General features: G+C 33.2%; 2 protein-coding genes across 2 annotated transcripts; both read right to left on the bottom strand.

Annotated features, from left to right (window-relative positions):
• Nucleotides 1–1599: 1599 nt before the first annotated feature.
• Nucleotides 1600–4394, bottom strand: LOC139523230 (E3 ubiquitin-protein ligase TRIM33-like). The gene has a single exon (XM_071317076.1). The coding sequence runs from the start codon at nt 4282–4284 to the stop codon at nt 2275–2277; it is 2010 nt and encodes a 669-aa protein (XP_071173177.1). The 5' UTR covers nt 4285–4394; the 3' UTR covers nt 1600–2274.
• A 10660-nt stretch (nt 4395–15054) lies between these two features.
• Nucleotides 15055–17623, bottom strand: LOC139523229 (E3 ubiquitin-protein ligase TRIM33-like). Its single transcript, XM_071317074.1, has one exon. It carries the CDS (start codon nt 17611–17613, stop codon nt 16969–16971), a length of 645 nt encoding a protein of 214 aa, XP_071173175.1. The 5' UTR covers nt 17614–17623; the 3' UTR covers nt 15055–16968.
• Nucleotides 17624–23643: the final 6020 nt, after the last annotated feature.

The following is a 23643-nucleotide window of genomic DNA, read 5'->3' as shown; positions in this document are numbered from 1 at the left end:
ACCAAAATAATTTTAGCACTTACTGACAAGGAATAATAGGTAACACAACAGACGACTATTTATTTTCGTGATGATATAGATGTAAGCGTAAAAATATAAGTAGATAAAGATAGACCTATTGGTACATTTTTGTTTATAAATCAAACGCCACTCCGTCAATCACGCTCGTCGTTGTGAAACTACAATGTATAAATCGTTCAATGATGTCCGACGTGGAGCAATTTTGCTTTTTACAATTATTTTCTAATCCATTAATTCACTGACCACTTCATATTCCAAGTCACTGTCAAATGACGATTCCGTAGTTGAGTCGAGATCGTCATTGTACACCCGAGTTCTCGGACTAAACTTGCCCCCGCTGACTGATACTTCGCAACACGATAAGAGTGAAACAACAGCAGGGGTCCAGTTTTGTCCAGTTTATTCTCGGACTTTATCGTTGTTAAATAGCTTACGGAAGTCTTCAGGAGCATCCGAATCAAATATATAGGGCCTCTAAAGGGAATCCGGCAATCGAAAGCCATTGACCTTGTCGTGTTGCATGACTTCCTAATCCAGTGAAAGGCTTTAAAACTTTAAAACTATTACTTAATTAAACAGTTTAGCTACAGAATGGCAGTCACGATAATTATTTGAGTAACGTGCATTTAATTGATCTAAGGGAAAGTTCCTTTCTTGTCATTTTCGGCGATGGGGGCAGCTGACCAGTTTAACGTTTCTTTACAACATAAATCATTTGATCACTGAATACATGGACACAAACATGCTAATTAGTTTGTCAAAACAACTCACCAGTTAATTTAACCTCAAATACCCTCGGGGATACTCTGTCATCCTGTGTTTGTTTAATGAAATCATGAAAATAATTAAAAATAATTAGATATAGGAAGATGTGGTGTGAGTGCTAATGAGACAACTCTCCATACAAATAACAATTTAAAAAGTAAACCATTATAGGTTAAAGTACGGCCTTCAACACGGAGCCTTAGCTCACACCGAACAACAAGCCAAAAAGGGTTGTTTGTTTTGATTGCTATCGATCGATTTTGACAGGTAATTTTTAGATACATATTTACTATCGAGCCTTCAAAAATCGTTCGGAATTCGGTGTTGACAGGGTTCGGTTTTTTCAGGTTAGATTAACGTTAATTGATAGGGAAATTTTGTGGGACTTTGAAAATTGTTCGGTTTCAACTGAAATTCGGTTTTATCAGGGTTCGGTTTACCCAGGTTTCACTGTAAATTATTTTTATTTTATTGCTGTGAATGTATAAATTTGATTTTTAGCAGCAACATGCAACATGGAATAATTATCTAGGATTAGGATATTAAAATATAAAGATTCTTTGCTGTCTCATTAACAAATCCCATGCATTTGGTTTTATTTAAGGTTCTAAATGGTCGGTATTCATTTACAGTTGCACTAGCATGTCTACACAGAGATGAGTTTGAACTCCGCTTATAGCAATTTATAAGAATTGTCAGTTTTCTTGTGGTATGGCATATGTTTACTTCTGCTGTCATTCCCTAATATACTAATAAACAGCTGATCTCTATGATATTGCATGGTGTGCTGAAAAAGGCATTACACACCAAATATTCAAGCATTCATCATTTTCTTTGTAATTCAATTCAATATCCTTGTTAGGTCATCAAAACACTTGGTTTGAGGTTAGTGCCATTAAATGAAATAATGATAAGCAAAACAAATAGCGTTTCATTTATATCATTATACCACCATATTTTTATCATTGTATATTACAAGTTGTAGATGTTGTAACTTTAGAACAGATAGACTCCTGGTCAATGACTCTACTAGTAACAAATTTGATATCATTTGAAATTGAGACATGGGATACATTGTTGCCTTAACCTTATATGAGTTATTTATATTATTTACATTGGAAAACAATTTTTCTATATAATTTAAAACTGTTGTGTCGGGTTATCCATTTTTTGTTGTCACCTTCCTCGGATATTGCAATACAAAACAGTGCAATCTCTAACCCACAGCATTCTTAGAAAGTATAAAGAGTGTTCACTCATTCTTATTATATAAATAAAAATAATTTCCAAACACATATTCAATTAAAAATAAATAAATTACGTTACTTTCATTTAAGTCGTTTATCTATTTATCTTATTGTAGTATTATTTATCCCTATTATTTGCATTTTTCTAACTTTTAACGCTATATGTATCTGTACCTTAAGTTAGTACACTGATTGATCATTAATTAGTATTACATTGAACTTTAAACAATGTCTGCAAATGTTATATGTTTTGTTTAGTAGCAACAATGTCATATATTTCTATGAAGTCAGGTCCACATATAACCGAACTCGAATTAGATTTGTTTAAACAGATATCCCAAATTGGGACCACCTTTTTGCTTTTCGTGATAACAGTTCTTCTTTTCTTACCGTCTTTTGATAAAACATGTACGGAGCCATTAGTATCACCTATCAATATGTCTCCTTGCGAAAAGATGGCTAAACAATAACTTTTCATATTCTTATCTTTATAAGAAAAGATTGTATGACCCTCTAATGACGAACACACTACCCCAAAATCTGAAGATGTGTATAGTAAACGTTCATTCTTGCAGTCAATTTCAAGTCCATTAATAGACGAACAGACGGTATCAGTCTTAAAACATGTTTGTGGAATGACGTTTTTCTCTAATTGCTCGATGCTTACTTTTTGCACAGCTTTTTCAACAATTACATATACATTCTTTTCGAATACACATGTACCGCCAACGCTTTCGGTGATTCTGTCAAGGGTTACATGTGCTGTGAAATCTTTGACAAATTTCAAATAGTGCAGTTTTGAACTATAGCAGGAAACAAATAGAGATTCACTCTGGAAATCATAAGCAAGTCTCTTGACTGTTTCCGCGATAATATATTCGGATGTTATATTTCCAGTTGATATGTCAAGAGTCTTAATATTTCCTGTTAAGACATCCTTACATGTCTGACTTCCACCTAAAACAACTATGGTTTCCGAAACAAAGACACAGCCGTAAATGGTAAAGCCTTTTAAATTAACAGTCTCATGATGTTTAAATGAAGTGTTGTTATAAGAAAGTGGATGCCTACTTTTGTCAAGTAAAACACTTTTTGATGGATATAACTGTCTAATAAATTGTTCACTATCAATCGAATTAGATGTTATAAACTCAATATCGCCAAGAGATTCAACACTGGAAACTTGGTCCAGTGTTTTGCAAAAAATAAATTCAGCATTATTAACTGACTTTATATTGATTACATCTTTTACTTCACGAACTACAGATTTAAGCTCGGCTTTGGATTGTTCAAAGAAAATAAATGTTTGATTTAAATTGCACTGATCTTGAACCGTTTTTGACACGTTTTGTAATTGTTCAATGTATCTTAAGAGTTTATCAACTACCTTCATATTTTCTTCAGAAGAAAGTCTCTGTTCGTCACGGGTTACGTTCAGATTCTTTATAAACACATCCAATAAACTATCTAGTTTCTCTTTCAAACATAAAACATGCTGGCTCGCATTTAATTCCATTTCTGTGAAGACGACATCTAATTTTTCCTTGTCAAACAATCTTGCTTCTTTTAATTCATATACTTTACTTTTCATTTCGATTAGTTCCGATTCTAGTGATGACAGTAGACTTCTTTTGTTCAGATAATGAATTTCATCAAAAGCATGAACAGTTTCACATTTTCTATGTTGTAATGTTAGACAGAGAACGCAGCATAGTTTCTGGTGGTCAAAACAGAACGCTTCAAAGATTTTTGATTTGTGAATAGGGCACGAATCAGAAATTAAACTTAAATCAGTCTCGCTTCCGCTGACGGACATTTCTATTTCATCGATCTTTACAACTTTATGATCTGCAGAAAACGTCATAAGATTATGGAGACGTAAACACTCCATGCAAAACGCGTCAACACAGTCCCGACACCAGTGTGTTGCTGTATTCAAATTGTTTTGCTTTTTGCACATGTGGCATTCCTGTTTAGTACTTTCTGATTGACCCATTTGTTTACTTTGCGGAAGGGACAATACCCACTGCGAAGTATCCTTATCCGGATTGGTGGGCGTAACAACTGATCTGCAAACGGGACAAGGGTAACTCGAAAGTTTATGTCCTGATCGACGTTCTGTTGATAAAATAAACTCACCGATACATATTTCACAAAAACTGTGTAAACATGGTAGACTTTTAGGAGATTTTAGTGTTTCTAAACATATGGGACAGGTCAAAACATCACATTCATTCACCAGTGCGGCCATGTCAGGACAGGTAAACTACTTCCGCGTTCTTAATAGACATTTGCGGAAACTGTCATACACCTACGATTAGGATTACAATTACACTTACAGGTAACATTTAAATCTTGGGCTTTCTCAAAGGGTAAAAATAAACCGTCGATCCAAGACAATGTAACGATAGTGATGTTTTTCTGTAGTTGAACAAAGATTTTTAATATGTTTGCAGCAATGTGTTAACATAAATTATTGTATACAGTGTTATCCAGGTTGAAAATGCTGTAATTGTACGAAGTATGATAGAATAAACTAATATTATTTTAGAAATAAATTTAACATGGGACACACAAATATCGCAATTGTATTTGCAGAAGCTAGATTGGGGTAAAAAAAAGGTCAGACATATTTTGTTTTAGAAAAGGTGCAATCAACCATTGAGCATGTTAGCATGTTTATGCTAAGACAGATCAAGACATACTTTCTTTCTATTGTTTTTTAAGAGAATGAGGAAATACAGCGGACGGGTGTTTTTGAGCTTTTTATTCCTCATGCAATTTCACTTGCCGTTCGGTATAATTTTGAAATATTTTATATTTCCTGAATAGGACAAACACTTTTGTGTACGTTTTTGACGAACTTCTTTATGTAGGAAATATATTTAATATTTTGAAATGAGTGTCACTGATGAGTCTTATGTAGACGAAACGCGCGTCTGGCATACCAAATTACAATCCTGGTACCTTTGATAACTAATTAGACTGTTCACCAGACTCAGTTTAAATCTAAGAATAGGTGTACACAAATAGTTAAAACTTTGCTGTCTGTGTTTTCAACAGCAACACACAAAAAATGACAAATGAGTTCCAAGTTATTTTTCTTTTACGCAATTATTATAATAAAGATCTTGAGAATCATTAAGTATGGACAGTTATTTTTGGCGGTGTCGATAATTATACACCATCAACATGGATGGCACTGGTATACTCGAATCATGAACTTTAACCCTTGTTCCGAGACTGGTATTATTCTAATGGAATTGTAATAAAGAGTGCACTGACAACGCACGGGTCGATCCAGCCATTTTCAAAAGGGGATTCCAACCCAAGATAAAGAGGGAGGGGTCTGACCATATGTCGATATTCAAAAGCGTTGATCGGCTTGAAACTGCGACGTTGTTCATTTCAAAACAAAGTTGATACGCAAATCTATTCAATTGATTGTAAGGGATAAAAACTCAAAAGTGTAGCAGGCGAGAAGAAATTGTTAAAAAAAATCACAATCTATTTAAGTCGGCAGGGCAACAGTTGCGGATACAAAGTTTTAATCGTGCATAAAAAAACGACACCAACATTTCTATTTCAAATGAAAGTTTGTAGAGTATCCTCTGAACAATATTTTTGATGGTTTTCGTATTCTAACCATTGCATTAAAAATGCCCTGTTTCGCGGGAAAAATCTATTGTTCTTGCTCATAATATATATATCATACATCTATCTACACCTTCGGTCCTTATAAATCGTCTTAAAATGTTCCGCCATGTTTCGGTTTTGATGGTAAATCTAGAAAAGCGCTTCGAACACACGAAATTTTAACGTGTTGCTTACATCCTTTTTTTATATATAGAAGACACCATTTGCTATTTTGTATCTGTATTGTTGGTTTGTTTTTGTATATTGAGATGATCCCTTGTTTTTGTCACCTATAATCGTAAGTCTAAAGTGTAATCCTAGGTAGAGATCTAGTTTCCACAAATGTCTACTAAGATAAACTCCCCTTATAAAAACAATGATCCAACGAAATATAACAAAGGTATCTGCGATTGCATATTTAAACATAGCATTCATAAAATAAACCTAAATATAGACAATAAAGATATACAGGTTATTTTATAGAAATAAACGGATATAAGGGTTGCTATCCCAGGGGTTTGACAAATCATTTCTCTGGAGTTTATCTACATTTTCTTTTATTATTATATCATTTATTTTTACTATAAACTCCTTCGGAATACATAAAATTACTGGAAATGTAAATAAGTAGGTATTTAGCTGCAACACACATCAAAACATAAATCTGTATAATTGTGAACTTCATCGCTGTCCAAACGTCATAAATCGAAAGGGAAAACAAATCCAGGTTACCAACTAAACCACGGGAAACACACCAACTACTAGAGGAAAACAATGGAACACAGAAACGCTGAAGCGCAACAAAAACAAACGCGAACAAAAACCTTAAATTTTATTGACTTTCAGCAAAAAGATTTAGAAAATGAATTTGAAGCTATCAGATTTGAAAAATTAGGTTTTCAGGAAAATCTGCACGATGATATTCTTTCTTTATATCAAAGTGGACTGATGAAACCCTTGCCAAAGTATAACAGTGAGAAAGAAAAGAAAATCAAAATGTAAAAGGAACTGCCTATCACCTGTGGAATTCTGATCATACCAAAAGAATGAAAGAACGGTTGGACAGACTAGATGAAAAGTATTGGACATAGTCTCATCATTAGATACATTGTACATGTATATAGAACCATATGTATAGACACGAATAATATGGTCATCAATGTATTCAAACCATTCTTATTATGGTCGTTTGTCAACCGACATCACAGACATTCATGTAATAAATGCCATATTAACCAGAAGAGAAAATATCTTACACCACAATGTTAAAGTGATTGTTTTATATAATGTAAATGAATAGGTGAAATATTGCAGATACCTGAATAGTAAAACATGTAAAAGGTCAATTTTGGTTGTGATGTCCATGGCTGGAAATGGCCTTAGTTAATCAGATTTAAATGTTGCAAATAAACATAGAGTGATACATTCTGTGTATATGTTGATATTAGAATGCTGTCAAGTTGTTTAATAATATTTATAAATATAAAAACAGAAGATGTGGTATGATTGCCAATGAGACCACTCTCTACAAGAACAAAAGTTTACTGAAATTGTACTGTAGTTAAGGTATTACTGTTATACACATACTAAAAAATAAAAAACAAAAGGATATTGGGTACATCCATGACAAAGAATGAGTACATGCACAGCAAAAAAAATAATACAAAAAGCAACAGTGCTTTAATTGCTGTTTTAATTGTGATATTATAAGTCATTTCCTATATATATATATATACCCTTCCACAATTTAATTGAATAGCTTTACAAATTATTCCATCCAAGTTTTACAATGGGCACATTGGCAGTTTCTGATTTGGTGATAAACTGTTTTCTGTCCTTTTAATGTTATTGCCTAAAATGAATTAAAACCAGAATGGATTCTCATGTTGAACTGAAGTAATTGAGACCTTATAAGTTGAAAATCAATAATTGTATAAACTAAAAGACATCAAAAGTAAACAAAAATTGGCAATGCAACTACATGTAACAGTTACGTATGCAAACCACTACACAGAGAAGTTAAGTTTGAAAAACTTTAACACAAAACAAGAACTAGACATTAAGTCATGATAATCTAAAAGGATCAGTAGTACAAATTCAACTATTGACATCTGTTAGGGGATTTTGTAAAAAAAATAAAATAATATGGAACAACTAGTTATAACACATCACACAATAATGGTTGAAATAAAAAATGAAAACTTTGAATTTTTCGAAACACAAGGATTTTCTTATCCTAAGCATAGATTGATTACCTTAGTCGTATTTGGCACAACCTTTTGGAATTTTGGATCCTAAATGCTGTTCCACCTTGTACTTGTTTGGCTTTATAAATACTTTGATATGAGCGTCACTGATGAGTCTTATATAGACTAAACGCGTGCCTGGCGTACTAAATTATAATCCTGGTACCTTTGATAACTATTTGAAGTCTTTTTAGCTCTCCTAGCTCTTAAGGGCCTTTAACCCATTGCAAAAAAATCATATCATTTTATATGACACTATTTTTATCTTGAAAACCAATATGTATAAAAACTAAGAGCAAAAAAAAAAAAAAAAAGCAAGACAATATCGTAGCTTATAAAAAGTTGTAATATAGTGTTGTCGTATTGTCAATTTAATGAAGTGCCACATGCATGACATGTGGAGAAGAATCTGCTTATTTTTCCGGAGCACCAAAGATAATCTCTAGTTTTAGTTGGAGCTCGTATTGCACTGTCTTCAGTTTTCAATGTTGTGTTTGTATATATACTGTTGTAGAGAAAAAAATGAAAAAGAGCACGTTTTGATTTTCATGCGTTATTAGCGCTTTTCTGAATTAACCTTCATCAAGAAACGCTCAAATCTGAATATTTAAAAGCCAAGGATTTACAAGTACATGTACAGTTGAAGAGTGATTTGACGAAAAAGGACATTACAATAGCCAAGTCCATATAACTTTGCTTGAGGGAATAAACTTTGACACATCAGTTACTCACAATTAATACTAAAGAATAGAAAAACAAAGGTTGTGGGTATTCATCAATTACATCCATTGCAAAATCAGTACATGCAGAACAAAAAATTCACAAGCAGAAAAGGAACGCCGCTTTTATTTCTGAATTTAATCTCAAAGTCACATTAAGGCCTTGAACACGGGGGAAAAAAAAACTGCAAAAAGTAAAATCACAAAAATACTGAACTCCGAGGAAAATCCAAAACGGAAAGTCTCTTATCAAATGGCAAAATCAAATGATAAAACACATTAAACGAATAAACAACTGTCACATTCCTAACTTGGTACAGGCATTTTCAAATATAGAAAATGGTGGTTTGAAACTGGTTTTATAACACTAAACCTCTCACTTGTATGACAGTCGCATCAACGTCTGTTATATTTACAACGAAGAGTGAACAAAACCGACATAATAGGTAAAATAGTCAAAATATAGTTACAGCAGTCGTCACTGTGTTACAATCTCAAAACAAACAAACATTTACAAAAACACACAAAAAGCATCCATCAAATTAACAAAAACCACATTCATTGTTTCGCGTGTTTGGCGTCAGAAAATATAAACGTCACATAGGAAGTCCAGACGGCCCTTAGCTCTCCGGTTTGAGCCTAGCTCTTTGCAAAATGTTTTAGAGATGTTGGGAGTCTTTTGGTCGCTTTGTGTATTCTGCCATGGCAATGTCAGATCGTTGTCGATTTATGAGTTTTAATTTCCTTTTTGTATCTTTCGCCTATCATAAATAGTGAAATGAGGACAGGGAACGCCTGAGATACATGAATAAATAAAGGCAACAGTAGTATATCGCTTTTCAAAACTCATAAATCCATGGACAAAAAACAAAATCGGGATAACAAACTAAAACCGAGGGAAACGCATTAAATATAAGAGGAGAACAACGACACAACACTAAAATGTAACACACACAGAAACGGACCAAGCATCAGACAAAATCCCACGAGAATAACAAATATAACATCAAAACCAAATACATGAATTTGGGATAGACAAGTACCGTGACACGTCTTATCGCAATGTGAAATTACACTAAAAAATAAGAGAAAACAACATACAAAAACTAGTCAAACACTTGGTCCAACAGCTCCTTTTTCCCAACTTGTAAATTTTTAGATTAAAATCAAGTTATAAAGCAAAATAATGCTAGCTTTTTAATAAGCCAACTTTACACTTTAGGGCCATGTGAGCTATTCCATCACTTGACATCCCTCGTTGTCGTCATTAAGTTTTTATTTATTTCCGAAGCCATTAGACCGAAATTGGTAACACTGATACTTTTGATGTTTAATTTAAACATTTTTTGATTGTGCCCGCCCATAACCCATGTTTATTTCCCATTTTGAGCCCTTGTATACAAATACATACTTGACAATAATGGAATGAATAGACTGAAACATATCGAACAGCAACATCATCAGCAACACAAGTAAATCAAAAGAACATCACTTGACTCATTATAAGAGTCTTTGTTGTTAAATAAAAGTTTCCAACAAAAATGTTGCTGTTGTATTATATCATCTTTATTTGACAAAAATGTCAAATGAGCGATATAGGCTCCTTGGGGCCAGTAATATATGCAAATGTATAGAATGTTTATTATGACCGTTATGCACTTTTTTTAACATTGTTAATAATACTTCTCTACGAAATGTGTTATCGAAAGGTCCCAAATATCGTGAGCCTAAATCCATCAATTGGAAATACAACTTTAAAATTTTGATGGATTCAGTCGAGGATTATGCCAGGCAATGGGCTAAACGCGAGAAGGAAGACGTAGACACTCTTTCCGAATGGATTAAGGCAGTGAGGTCGTTGATACAAATCAGAATTAAGAAACTGAATGGGTCCATCAATGCCCATGCTACGTCAATCTTTAAAGACCCAAATGTTGCAAAACACCTATCCGACCTCCATGACAAATATGTTGTCCCCGCAGATAAAGCCCCAAATAACATCGTTTTTGTGTGTAAAAGTCACTACATCAACTGCTTGATAAACGAATTAGGTATTGACAATACACTTGGAAGCTCAACATATACCCTCACGACACTTACCAAAGAGGAAATCTTGGATAATCATAGGTCTGTTCTATGTTCCTTTGGAATTTCAACCAAAGATGAAGAACTGGATCTTCCATCACTGTATTGGATACCTAAACTACATAAGTGTCCTTACAAACAACGGTATTTTGCTGGGTCTTCCAAGTGCTCCACGAAACCTCTTTCTAAATTATTAACATCTATTTTATCAGCAATCAAAGACGGGCTTCAAAGTTATTGTGAAACTGCCTATTCTAGAGGTGGCGTGAATCAGATGTGGATACTTAAAAATTCAAAAGATCTTTTAGAGTACATACAATCTAACTCTCTTTCATCTTGTAACAGTATTAAAACATTTGACTTTTCTACTCTGTACACAAGTATTCCACGTTCCAAACTAAAAGACAAATTGAAAGAGTTGGTATAACTTTGCTTTATAAAAAAGAATGGCCAACGTAGATACAAGTATCTTGTCTTAGGGAGGGATAAATCCTACTTTGTAAAGAATCACTCTGATTCAAACAAAAAATTCTCTGAAACTGATATTATCAAGATGCTTGATTTCTTGATTGACAACATATTTGTTACGTTCGGAGGACGTGTTTTTCAACAGAATGTCGGCATTCCAATGGGAACAAACTGTGCCCCTCTACTCGCCGACTTGTTTCTTTATTATTATGAGGCTGACTTCATGCAGGAACTTCTTAGAAAGAAAGATAAGAAGTTAGCAATATCCTTTAACTCTACTTTCCGCTATATAGATGATGTTCTTTCACTAAACAATTCAAAATTTGGTGACTATGTGGAACGCATCTATCCAATCGAACTAGAAATAAAGGATACTACAGATACAGTTAAGTCGGCTTCATATCTTGACTTACATCTAGAAATTGACAATGAGGGTCGGTTGAAAACAAACCTTTACGACAAAAGAGATGATTTCAGCTTTCCAATTGTGAACTTTCCATTTCTAAGTAGCAACATTCCAGCAGCACCTGCATACGGGGTATATATCTCCCAATTGATACGATATTCCCGTGCTTGCATTTCCTATCATGATTTTCTTGATAGAAGTTTGCTGCTCACAAGGAAGCTATTAAACCAAGAGTTCCAAATGGTGAAGTTGAAATCATCCCTTCGTAAATTTTACGGACGCCATCACGAGTTGGTTGACCGTTATGGAATAACCGTTTCACAAATGATATCGGATATGTTCCTTACGTTGTAACTACAATCCCCTTCCCTTTCATGAATATGACCTACCGAATTAGACTATTTACCGGATTTGTAATCACATAAGCAACACGACGGGTGCCACATGTGTAGCAGGATCTGCCTACCCTTCCGGAGCACCTGTGATCACCCCTAGTTTTTGGTGGGGTTCGTGTTGTTTATTCTTTAGTTTTCTATGTTGTGTCGTGTGTACTATTGTTTTTCTGTTTGTCTTTTTCATTTTTAGCCATGGTGTTGTCAGCTTGTTTTAGATTTATGAGTTTGACTGTCCCTTTGGTATCTTTCGTCCCTCTTTCAATGATAAAGCTATGAAAAATCAGTAGAGAACCTTTACCCGTTAAAGTTTCAATGGCTTATATCTCGAAAGCATGCACACTGACCTATATTTTCCGCTCTTTTGATTCCTTAAATAATCCCCTATCAATTAATACTAAATAATGTTAATATGAAAAGCTTGTTATTTTAAAACTGAGTAGCGACCTGACTTAAGGAAAATTCAAAATGGACGTTCCCTTACCAAATAGCATAATCAAAAGGTCTTAACACATTAAATGAATAGAACACAACTGTCATATTCCTCACTTGGTACAGGCATTTTCATATGTAGAAACAGTATGACTTTAGGATATCAAGTTTAAATGTACTATTGCATTGTTTGTTTGCATATTTCTCTGTCCTGCATGTTTAAGAAATAATTCATGGGGGCTTGAATATATCGTGATTTTACAACGGGTAGGCTCTTTATGAAAAATATTTTACCCTGAGCGATAGCGAGGGGTAAAATATCGGCATAAAGGGACAACCCGTGGTAAAATCTAGATATATTCAAGCCCCCATGAATTATTTCGATTCTAATAGGACAAATACGGCAATTCTTTTGAATCGAAGCGCTCTAGGTGGAGGCCAATATTTGCCGATCCCATAAATTAACACACTTTTAGATTGGCGTAAAAGAACGGAGCAAATAGAATAAGTGACATGATCAAACTATTTACAATTACGTATTTAGATAGATTTGGATGAATTTTAATGATAAATTTACTTATATGTCTTCTATGTATAAAAGAATAGGCTATACCACATTTTGGCATCGTTTGTTAACGTTTCCTTGTTGTGATATGTTGGTATCAGAAATGTGTATTTTCCCGTAAAATGCTTAAATTATTACGTCGTCATTTTATGAACTCGGGTACTTCATTCATAAAAAAACATATAACATGGGAGTACGATCGGAACAGCCAATGCAATATATTCATATTTTACCACGGGTGTGTACTCAAAGCGTTTGAAGGACGTCATCTTAGAATTTTGCATTTACATGTATTCCTGTCATGTAATGTTGTCATATTAGTGATATATTTGTATATGTAACATTGCTATAAAAGCGCAAGGTTTGGCTAGCAACAAAACTAGGTTCAACCCACCATTTTATTTTCTTAAAATGTCCTGTACAAGTCAGGAAAATGGCAGTTGTTATCTTATTGTTCGTTTCTGTGTGTGTTGCATTGTCGTTTGGTTTTTGTTGCACTTTAGTGTTTGTGTTGTTTCGTCGTTTTCTTCTTATTGTTGAAGTGTTTCCCTCGCTTTAAGTTATTACTAGTAACCCGGATTTGTTTTCTCTCAATCGATTTATGACTTTTGAACAGCGATATATTAATGTAGCCTTTTTTAAAGTATGTGTTTTATACCCTCAGAGTGGGAGTTATACTGCAAACACATTAAATTTCTGTCCATCAACAATTCGGGTCACATATATCTCAGGATCCTCAGAACCGACTTCCATATGAGGTAAGCAGTTTGATTTGTAAACTTAAAAAATTATATATGTCAGACATCTTCTGCCTGCTAGTCGATAATTTAGTTATTTCTTTTTACAAAGCAGTATAAACCTGACGACTAGTGGAAATTTCACCGTAACATCAATTACCCTGACGAAAGATAAGAGAACTCCCATAAACATCAAGTTACCCTGACGACAACTTGTCACAAGTGAGATAATCACCATGATAAACAAGTTAAACTGACAACGAGTTAGAAACGAAAAGTTGGAGAATTACCATGAAAAAGTAAAATCACAAAAATACTGAACTCCAAGGGAAAATCAAAAGCTCAAACACATCAAAGGAATGGATTAAAACTGTCATATTCCTGACTTGTAAAATGGTGGATTAAACCGGGTTTTAAAGCTAGCTAAGCCTTTCACTTGAAAACGAATTAACATGACGACCAGTGGGAGTATTATCTTGAAAAGTAAGTCATCAGTTATCCTGGCTTAAAGTGAGAGAATAATCAGGAACAGTACATTTATTTTGGTTACAAGTAGAAGAATATATGACCATGTAAAAACGTTAGCTTGACTGCAAGTCAATAAAGGCAACAGTAGTATACCATTGTACATAAGTCATGAATCAATTGAGAGAAAACAAATTTGGGTTACAAAATAAAACCGATGGAAACATATCAACTATAAGAGGAAAAAAGAAACAACAGAAACGCTGAAAGGCAACAAAAACAAACACCAACATACAAAACTCTGTAATATCTACATATGACGCATCATCATAATTTGCTACTTCAGATATTTTGCAAGCGTCATCTCACTTGAATATATCTGCATTTTTTAAACTAATATATCATTTTATTTGATATAAATTATTTTTATTTTATTGCTGTGAATGTATAAATTTGCTTTTTAGCAGCAACAGGCAACATGGAATAATTATCTAGGATTATGATATTAAAATCTAAAGTTTCTTTGCTGTCTCATTAACAAATCCCATGCATAAGGTTCTAAATGGTTGGTATTCATTTACAGTTGCACTAGCATGTCTACACAGAGATGAGTTTGATCTCCGCTTATATCAATTTATAAGAATTGTCAGTTTTCTTGTAGTATGACATATCTTTACTTTTGCTGTCGTTCCATAATATACTAATAAACAGCTGATCACCATAATATGGCATGGTGTGCTAAAAAAGGCATTAAACACCAAACATTCAAGCATTCATCATCTTATTTGTAAACCAAATCAATATTCTTGTTAGGTCATCAAAGCACATGATTCGAGGTTAGTGCCAAGACATAAAATAATGATAAGCAAAACAAATAACGTTTCATTTATATATCATTGTATATTACAAGTTGTAGATGTTGTAACTTTAGAATAGATAGACTCCTGGTCAATGACTCTACTAGTAACAAATTTGATATCGTTTGAAATTGAGACATGGGATACATTGTTGCCTTAACCTTATATGAGTTATTTATATTATTTACATTGGAAAACAATTTTTCTATATAATTCAAAACTGTTGTGTCGGGTTATCCATTTTTTGTTGTCACCTTCCTCGGATATTGCAATTCAAAACAGTGCAATCTCTAATCCACAGCATTCTTAGAAAGTATAAAGAGTGTTCACTCATTCTTATTATATAAATAAAAATAATTTCCTAACACATATTCAATTAAAAATAAATAAATTACGTTACTTTCATTTAAATCGTTTATCTATTTATCTTATTGTAGTATTATTTATCCCTATTATTTGCATTTTTCTAACTTTTAACGCTATATGTATCTGTACCTTAAGTTAGTACACTGATTGATTATTAATTAGTATTACATTGAACTTTAAACAATGTCTTCAAATGTTATATCTTTTGGTTAGTAGCAACAATGTCATATATTTCTATGAAGTCAGGTCCACATATAACCGAACTCGAATTAGATTTGTTTAAACAGATATCCCAAATTGGGACCACCTTTTTGCTTTTCGTGATAACAGTTCTTCTTTTCTTACCGTCTTTTGATAAAACATGTACGGAGCCATTAGTATCACCTATCAATATGTCTCCTTGCGAAAAGATGGCTAAACAATAACTTTTCATATTCTTATCTTTATAAGAAAAGATTTTATGACCCTCTAATGACGAACACACTACCCCAAAATCTGAAGATGTGTATAGTAAACGTTCATTCTTGCATTCAATTTCAAGTCCATTAAGAAATGTAAAGACGGTATCAGTCTTAAAACACGTTTCTGGAATGACATCGTTCTTTAAGGTGTCGATGCTAACTTTTTGCACGGCTTTTTCAACAATTACATACAAATTCTTTTCAAATACACATGTACCTCTAACGCTTTTGGTTATTCTTTCGAGATTTACATGTGCTCTGAAATCTTTGACAAACTTAAAATAGTGAAATTTTGAACCATCGCATGAAACAAATAGAGATGCACTCTCGAAATCATAAGCAAGTCTTTTGACTATATCCGCGATAATATATTCGGATGTGATATTTCCAGTTGATATGTCAAGAGTCTTAATGTTTCCTCTTAAGACATCCTTACATGTCTCACTTCCGCTTAAAACAACTTCGGTTTCTGAAACAAATACACATCCATAAATAGTAAAGCCTTTTAAACTAACAGTCTTATTATGTTTAAATGAAATGTTGTTATAAAAAAGTGGAGGCCTACTTTTTTCAAGTAAAACACTTTTTGATGGATATAACTGTCTAGTTAATTCATCACTATCAATCGAATTAGATTTTGAAAACTCTATATCTCCAAGAGAATCAACGCTAGCAACTAGGTCTAGTGTTTTGCTAAAATAAAAATCAGCATTATTAACTGACGTTATATTGATTACATCTTTTACGTCACGAACTATGGATTCAAGCTCGGCTTTGGTTCGTTCAAAGAAAATAAATGTTTGATTTAAATTGCACTGATCTTGAACCTTTTTTGACACGTTTTGTAATTGTTCAATATATCTCGAGAGTTTATCAACTACCTCTATCTTTTCTTCAGAACAAAGTCTCTGTTCGTCACTGGTTAAGTTCAGTTTCTTTATAAATACATCCAATAAATTATTTAGTTTCTCTTTCAAACATAAAACATGCTGGCTCGCATTTAATTTGATTTCTGTGAAGACGGCATCTAGTTTTTCCTTGTGAAACAATCTTGCTTCTTTTAATTCATATACTTTACTTTTCATTTTGATTAGTTCCGATTATAGTGATGACAATATACTACGTTTGTTCAGATAATTAATTTCATCAATAGCATAAACAAATTCACATTTTCTATGTTGTAATGTTAGACAGAGAACGCAGCATAGTTTCTGGTGGTCAAAACAGAACGCTTCAAAGATTTTTGACTTGTGAATCGGACACGAATCAGAAACTAAACTCAAATCATACTCGCTTCCACTGGCACACTTTTTTATTTCGTCGATCTTCACAACTTTATGATCTGCATAAAACGTCATAAGATTGTGGGGACGTAAACACTCCTTGCAAAATGCTTTAACACATTCCCGGCACCAGTGTGTTGCTATATTCAAATTGTTTTGCTTTTTGCACATGTGGCATTCCTGTTTAGTACTTTCTGATTGACCCATTTGTTTACTTTGCGGAAGAGACAATACCCACTGCAAAGTATCGTCATCCGGATTGGTGGGCGTTACAACTGATCTGCAAACGGGACAAGGGTAACTGGAAAGTTTATGTCCTGATCGACGTTCTGTTGATGAAATAAACTCACCGATACATATTTCACAAAATCTGTGTAAACATGGTAGACTTTTAGGAGATTTAAGTGTTTCTAAACATATTGGACAGATCAAAACATCGCATTCATTTACCAGTGCGGCCATGCCAGGACAGGTAAACTACATCCGTTTTCTAAATAAGATAAACTCCCCTAATAAAGACAATGACCGATAACATATTTAAACATAACATTAATAAAATAAATCTAAATATAGATAATAAAGCCATACAGGTTATTTTATAGAAAAAACGGATATAAGGCTTGCTACCCAATGGATATGACAGATCACTTCACTTGAGTTTGTCTGCATTTTTTATTATTATAACTCGTTAGGTATATTTATTACGTGAAATGTATATAATTAGGTATTGAGCTGCAACAAACTTAAGAAATAATTCTTTATAATTGTGAACTTTTAAAAGGTTACCGCAAATAGAAGCAACAGTAGTTCACCGCTGATCAAACGTCATAAATCGATTAAGGGAAAACAAATCCGGGTTACAATCTAAAACCCCGGGAAACTCATAAACTACTACAGGAAAACAATGGAACACAGAAACGCTGAAGCGCAACAAAAACAAACGTCACCAAAAACTTATTAAATTTATTTACTCGCAAGTACTTATTTTGCAAATATCTGTAATATCCTATAAATAATAACAAATTTAACAATTCTTCGGAACGTTATCATCGAAATGAAATCACTGAACATCAATTCTTTTTAAATTATACATAACCATTTACTTTAGCGCCTGAAAAAACTATACCAATATGATGAATGAATTAACAAAATAGTGTAACAATTTCCCCAGTTCTACTGAACAAAATGACTTCATAGTTGATCACCAGCTTGACGTATGTTTAAGTTCTGATACAGATTCATCATGAACAGATGAACTACATAAAATTGAGTATTACGGAGTAAATTCTAAAACAAATATGGATAAGATTCTTCCTACAAAAGATAATGCAAAGCTTTATCCTAGAAGGAGCACCTGTCTCTTAACAAGTACCAGTACTCTCTGGTGTCCCTCAAGGCACAGTTTTTGAACCTCTTCTGGTCCTGGCCTTAATAAACGACATGCCAGAAACAGCAATATCACCAGGAAATAAACTATTTGCAGACGACAGCCTCCTCTATAGAACCATAAGAAACCAAGCAGAAAGTGACCTACTGCAGAAAGACTGGGAACATATAAGTTGTAAATGAGCTTCGATGCCAAGAAATGCTTTTTAATTCAAATACAATCTAAGAACCGTCATGTAATACCAACGAATTACAGATTGCACAGACAAACACTATACACCATTGAAGGTAGCAAATAACTAGGAGTAACGATCAGCAACAATCTAACCTTGGACAGTCATATTGACAATATAGTTGGTTGGGAAGAGAAGACGTAAAATAAAAAAAGATTGCACTAAACGAGCCAAAGCAGCAGCATATTCAAAAACAGTAAGCCCTTTAGTTGAATATCCATGCACGGTATGGGACCCAACTAAACATACTAAAATATAGGCAATCGAACAAGTGCAGAAAAGGGCAGCTAGATTTTTAAACAACATCTACACTGACCACCCACCTGGCTGTGTAACAAAGATGGTAAAAATTTTAAAATGGGAAAGCCTTGAAGACCGCAAGAAACAAAATAGTTATGCATGCTTTTTAAAATTCAACATGATTTAATAGACGTAGATCAGTACCAATATCTGACGCCAAACGATAGCCGGACCAAAGGTAAAAACCGCTCCCACCACGAAAGGGCTACAGTAGAAGCCTTCGGGCAATCATTTTCACAAGAACCATCAGGGACTGGAACCAACTATCAACATCAGCTACATCAGCTGACACAGTTGAAGGATTCAGAGCTGCCCGAAGGCATGCTCTGCTTAAATCTAGACACATCCTGTATATAATTTTATTGTCTATATAGAGATAACTTTTTAACATGTTAATAGCAGAGAGAAAACTTTCTGTGTTGTCCGACACTGCATATAGTTTTCGAGGCTCCTAATACATACAATTATTGAATTCAGAAAAGAAGAAGAACAACAACAACAACAATAAGTTGAATAACCATAACAACAACAACTTGGACGAATGGAATTTACAGAGTAATTTCATTTAAAAACACTAGTCGATATCTCTGCTGGTGAATTTTAATACCCGACACTTATTTTATACAAATATATGTTCGGTTCAAATGTTGAGAGATACAGTTGTTAGGCTTGCTATAAAATATACCTTATAACATTTTAAAATTTTCAATAAATATTTTGGACTTGACGAAATTAAAGCAACCAAGATCTATAGCTTTGAAATGTCTAGATAGCTGATTGATTTACATACAAAACTCTAACATCATCGAAAGTTGAGTCCTTTATAAGTTGATACGCGCTATATTTTGTAAAATTTAAAAGAAATATGGTGCATAATTTTTTTCCGGTGGAGAGCAGATTACAATATTTGATAAAATTGTCAAAGACTACTGTTATTGTATTACTTATTTCGTATGGAAAGCAAACGTTTTGCATATTTCCTTTTTGATAAAAAGCCATATTGATTGATTCCATCAGGAATACAGAGGGACGACGCAGAACACATGTATCCACAGTTATAATTATTATATATTTAAGTATAAACTGATCACATAATCAATAGAGTTGTCTTTCTTGCCACAGTAAGAATTCTGTGATTTTCATTTAATGTAGTTTAGGGAATGACAGAATTTTCTTGTACTTTGCCAAAACGAAAATTTTACTATGTTTTTTAATAATAAAAAAGAATGGATCACCGCGCTTTTTTCAAGGTAGGAGTCGTCAAAATTGTCAAAATTTGCTTAGATTGTTCGTGAAAAATAAACAATTGTGTGCATGAAAAGAAATCTATGAGACAGAATGTTGAAATAAAATATGAGAAGATATGTTTTATAATATATTTTAAGAAAATAAAAAAGAAAATGGTGTCACCGAACTTGCTTTCTTTCTACATGTAAAAAATGAAAATTGTATGATATCTCCAGTATAACTTTTGTATTAAACGAGTTATCTCCCCTTAAATGGCTTATTTGAAAAATTAATTCTAAAGAAACTGGTAATTGTTAAAACATTTTCGACAATATAATATTTTTATATCAATATCGGTGTAACCAATGAATTACAAATCTGTCTGCAAAGGAGTAGGTCCGGTAAGGACCGATTTTGGCCTCAAATTTCAGGTTCATCTAACGAAAGTTTTCGGCCACTTTTAAAACACTTAAGTGTCTATATCAATCGATACGATTAGTTAATGTGAAAGATTTTAACTGATTTAGTCCTTGAAAACGCTCTGATTCAAGCGTAAATATGAAAAATCTATCAAATATGCCAAAATACGTTACTTTTCAGATTGTTTTTGTTAAAAATGAAAGTGGCCGCATCCGTGTTCATCATCAACCTTTATATATGTTGTGTATTATCATCAAATACAACTTACATTTCAATATTATGAATGAACACGAATGCGGCCACTTTCATTTTAGACGGAAACCGTCTAAAAATTAACCAAAATGTTAAAATTTTGAAGATTTCAGTAGTTTGGCACGACTAAATGATGCTAGAACGCGATATTTGCGCATTGTATTGTCAAAAACAGCTCATATTTATGTATCAGAAGCATTTTGCTTTCCAAAATATAGCTTAAAGATTACATTTTCACAATTTTCTAAAACTGCTATATTTTGGGGCCAAAAAGGGGTCTTACTGAACCTACTCCTTTGCAGATATGGGCAACGAACTAGACCGATTATTTACTGTGATTGTACAATTCAAGATGGCGGTATACCACTGAACTACCTTAAATGACAAAAAAGGTCATTTTTGTTAAGTTTTTGAATACTTCTACAATATATATACAAAATAGTAGCTAATCGATCCTTTTAGTCATGGTTCAGTATTTTATGTCTTACGTTATAAATTTCTATTTTGTGGTTTCTTTTAAATGCTTTTAAATTAATATGAGATTTGTTCATGTTTTCATTATTATATAAAACAATCTGATTATCTTAGGAAAACATAGAATACATTCATCGTATATACTAGGCTAAACGTTTTAGAGAATCTAATCGATCAACCAATCAAATAAAATTGAGAAAGGAAATGGTGAATATGTCAAAGCGACAACCACCCGACCATAGAGCAAACAACAGCCGAAGGCAACCAATGGGTCTTCAATGTAGCGAGAATTCCCGCACCCGTAGGTGTCCTTCAGCTGGCCCCTAAAATATGCATAATAGTACAGTGATAATGGACGTCATACTAAACTCCGAATTATACACAAGTTATAAGTTATGTTGCACATATTGAGGGCCCTCATGGGGTTTTTGATTATGTGATTACTTGGCCGTTTTTTTAATGATTAGTTGATTATTAAGCCAAATATTTCATGATTATTTGATTACCTAGGACTGTATTTTTAGTTTATGATTATTTGATTACTAAAGATAAGCAAAAATTTAATGATTATGTGATTATATTGGCAAAAAAATGGTGATTATGTGATAACTAGGACCCCCCCTTGAGGGGCCTCCATATTGGGATTACAATTTTGATCGGTACAATGAATTGAGTTGTCTTTCTTTTCATATAAAGTAAATTGAAAAAAGTACGAATATTTCCTCATAGAAAATAAAGAATTGCATCCTTTTTATCAATTTTAATAACAATTTTCCTGCCAGCGGCAAACTAAACAAATGACCGTCGTCACTGTCGACATCGTATTCGAATTTGTACTTTTAATACAATCGTTTTAATAATATATTAAATGACGATCAATAAATGATCAGAATAAACCCATTTAAAACGATAGTATAATGTTTCATATATTTTATATCCCTACAGCTAAGTCATGCTTCTGTTATTATTTTTTTAATCAAGTCTCTTTTCTTCGAATGTTACCTACCTTATTAGACTTAATTGTACTTGCACTAGCCACACGTCTTATGCCACATTTGAACTATTTTTGTGGGGCAAGTGCTGCTCAAACTTTAGCCATGGCGTTGTAATTTTTTTTGCGACATATAAGTTTGAATAGCCCTTTGGTTTCCTTTCTTTACACGTGGGTATATAACGCAGTACTTTAAAATTATATTAGACATGAAGCTAGTATATATATTTTCATTTCGTCCGTTTCACGAAGTCTTGTCTATTTAAATCATTTTTTCAATTTGAAATTATCTTTTAAAAATGTAAACTGTATTATAATATAAAAAAGAAGATGTGGTATGATTGCCAATGAGACAACTATCCACAAAAGACCAAAATGACACAAACATTAACAACTGTAGGTATAAGTTGTGTTTTAAAGATGCACATTTAAAGACTTGAAAAAGCATCCCATTAAAAATGTGTGCTCCTAACACAAACAACTGCTCCAACAGAGCTACGAGGTAGAGTTACCAAATCAGCATATAAAACATCAGTTTTACGCTCGCCATTACGAATTGGTTGAACAATGTGTCTTGGTCCAAACTATCTAGCAACATATTTCGCGGTCTTAGAACCTGATATACGCGAAAAGTCCAATTTATCGATGGTTTTGCTCGTTTTGAAGTTCAAGCGACTCACTAAGAATTTGTGCCTTATCAAAATGATTTATATTTTCTTCAAAAACTTTTGGGAACTCTACATTGCTAAACTACTGCTGCCTTTTATCCATACTAGGCTGCTCCCCTCCGTAAAATATCCAGTACTTCGGAATGCCTTCGGAATATACAAATATTGTTAAGAATTTCAATAACGGCCGGGAAACAGACTATATTCATACCAACCCATTGACATTCGCCGATGATTTGGTATATTGTTATGTTTCAGTTACTTTTACATTTTACAATGTTCAAAGGATGATTGATGACAAGTGCACATCAATTAACAAGAAAGAGAAGTTTCAATAATTCTTTTAAAATTATATTTATTGTAAGAACAAATGATCCGGTCAATAAAATCTGGGCAATTTAGTGCTGTAAGGTCATCTTTGATATCCCTCCGATGTCATAAATGTGTCGAAATTAACTGACAGCGGCAACTTTACGCATAGTTACAATGTATGTTCTATCAAATATGATACAAAAAAGGTATAATAATGAGGTCAAATATG

This window comes from Mytilus edulis, chromosome 5 (assembly GCF_963676685.1).
Source record: "Mytilus edulis chromosome 5, xbMytEdul2.2, whole genome shotgun sequence".
Taxonomy (NCBI): Eukaryota; Metazoa; Mollusca; class Bivalvia; order Mytilida; family Mytilidae; genus Mytilus; species Mytilus edulis.
Note: the sequence above shows the minus strand (reverse complement) of the source record. Positions and strands in the feature narration are given on the sequence as shown.

Coding starts and splice junctions, on each gene's coding strand:
- LOC139523229 (XM_071317074.1), bottom strand. CDS start 17,613: ATGGCCGCACTGGTAAATGAATGCGATGTTTTGATCTGTCCAATATGT.
- LOC139523230 (XM_071317076.1), bottom strand. CDS start 4,284: ATGGCCGCACTGGTGAATGAATGTGATGTTTTGACCTGTCCCATATGT.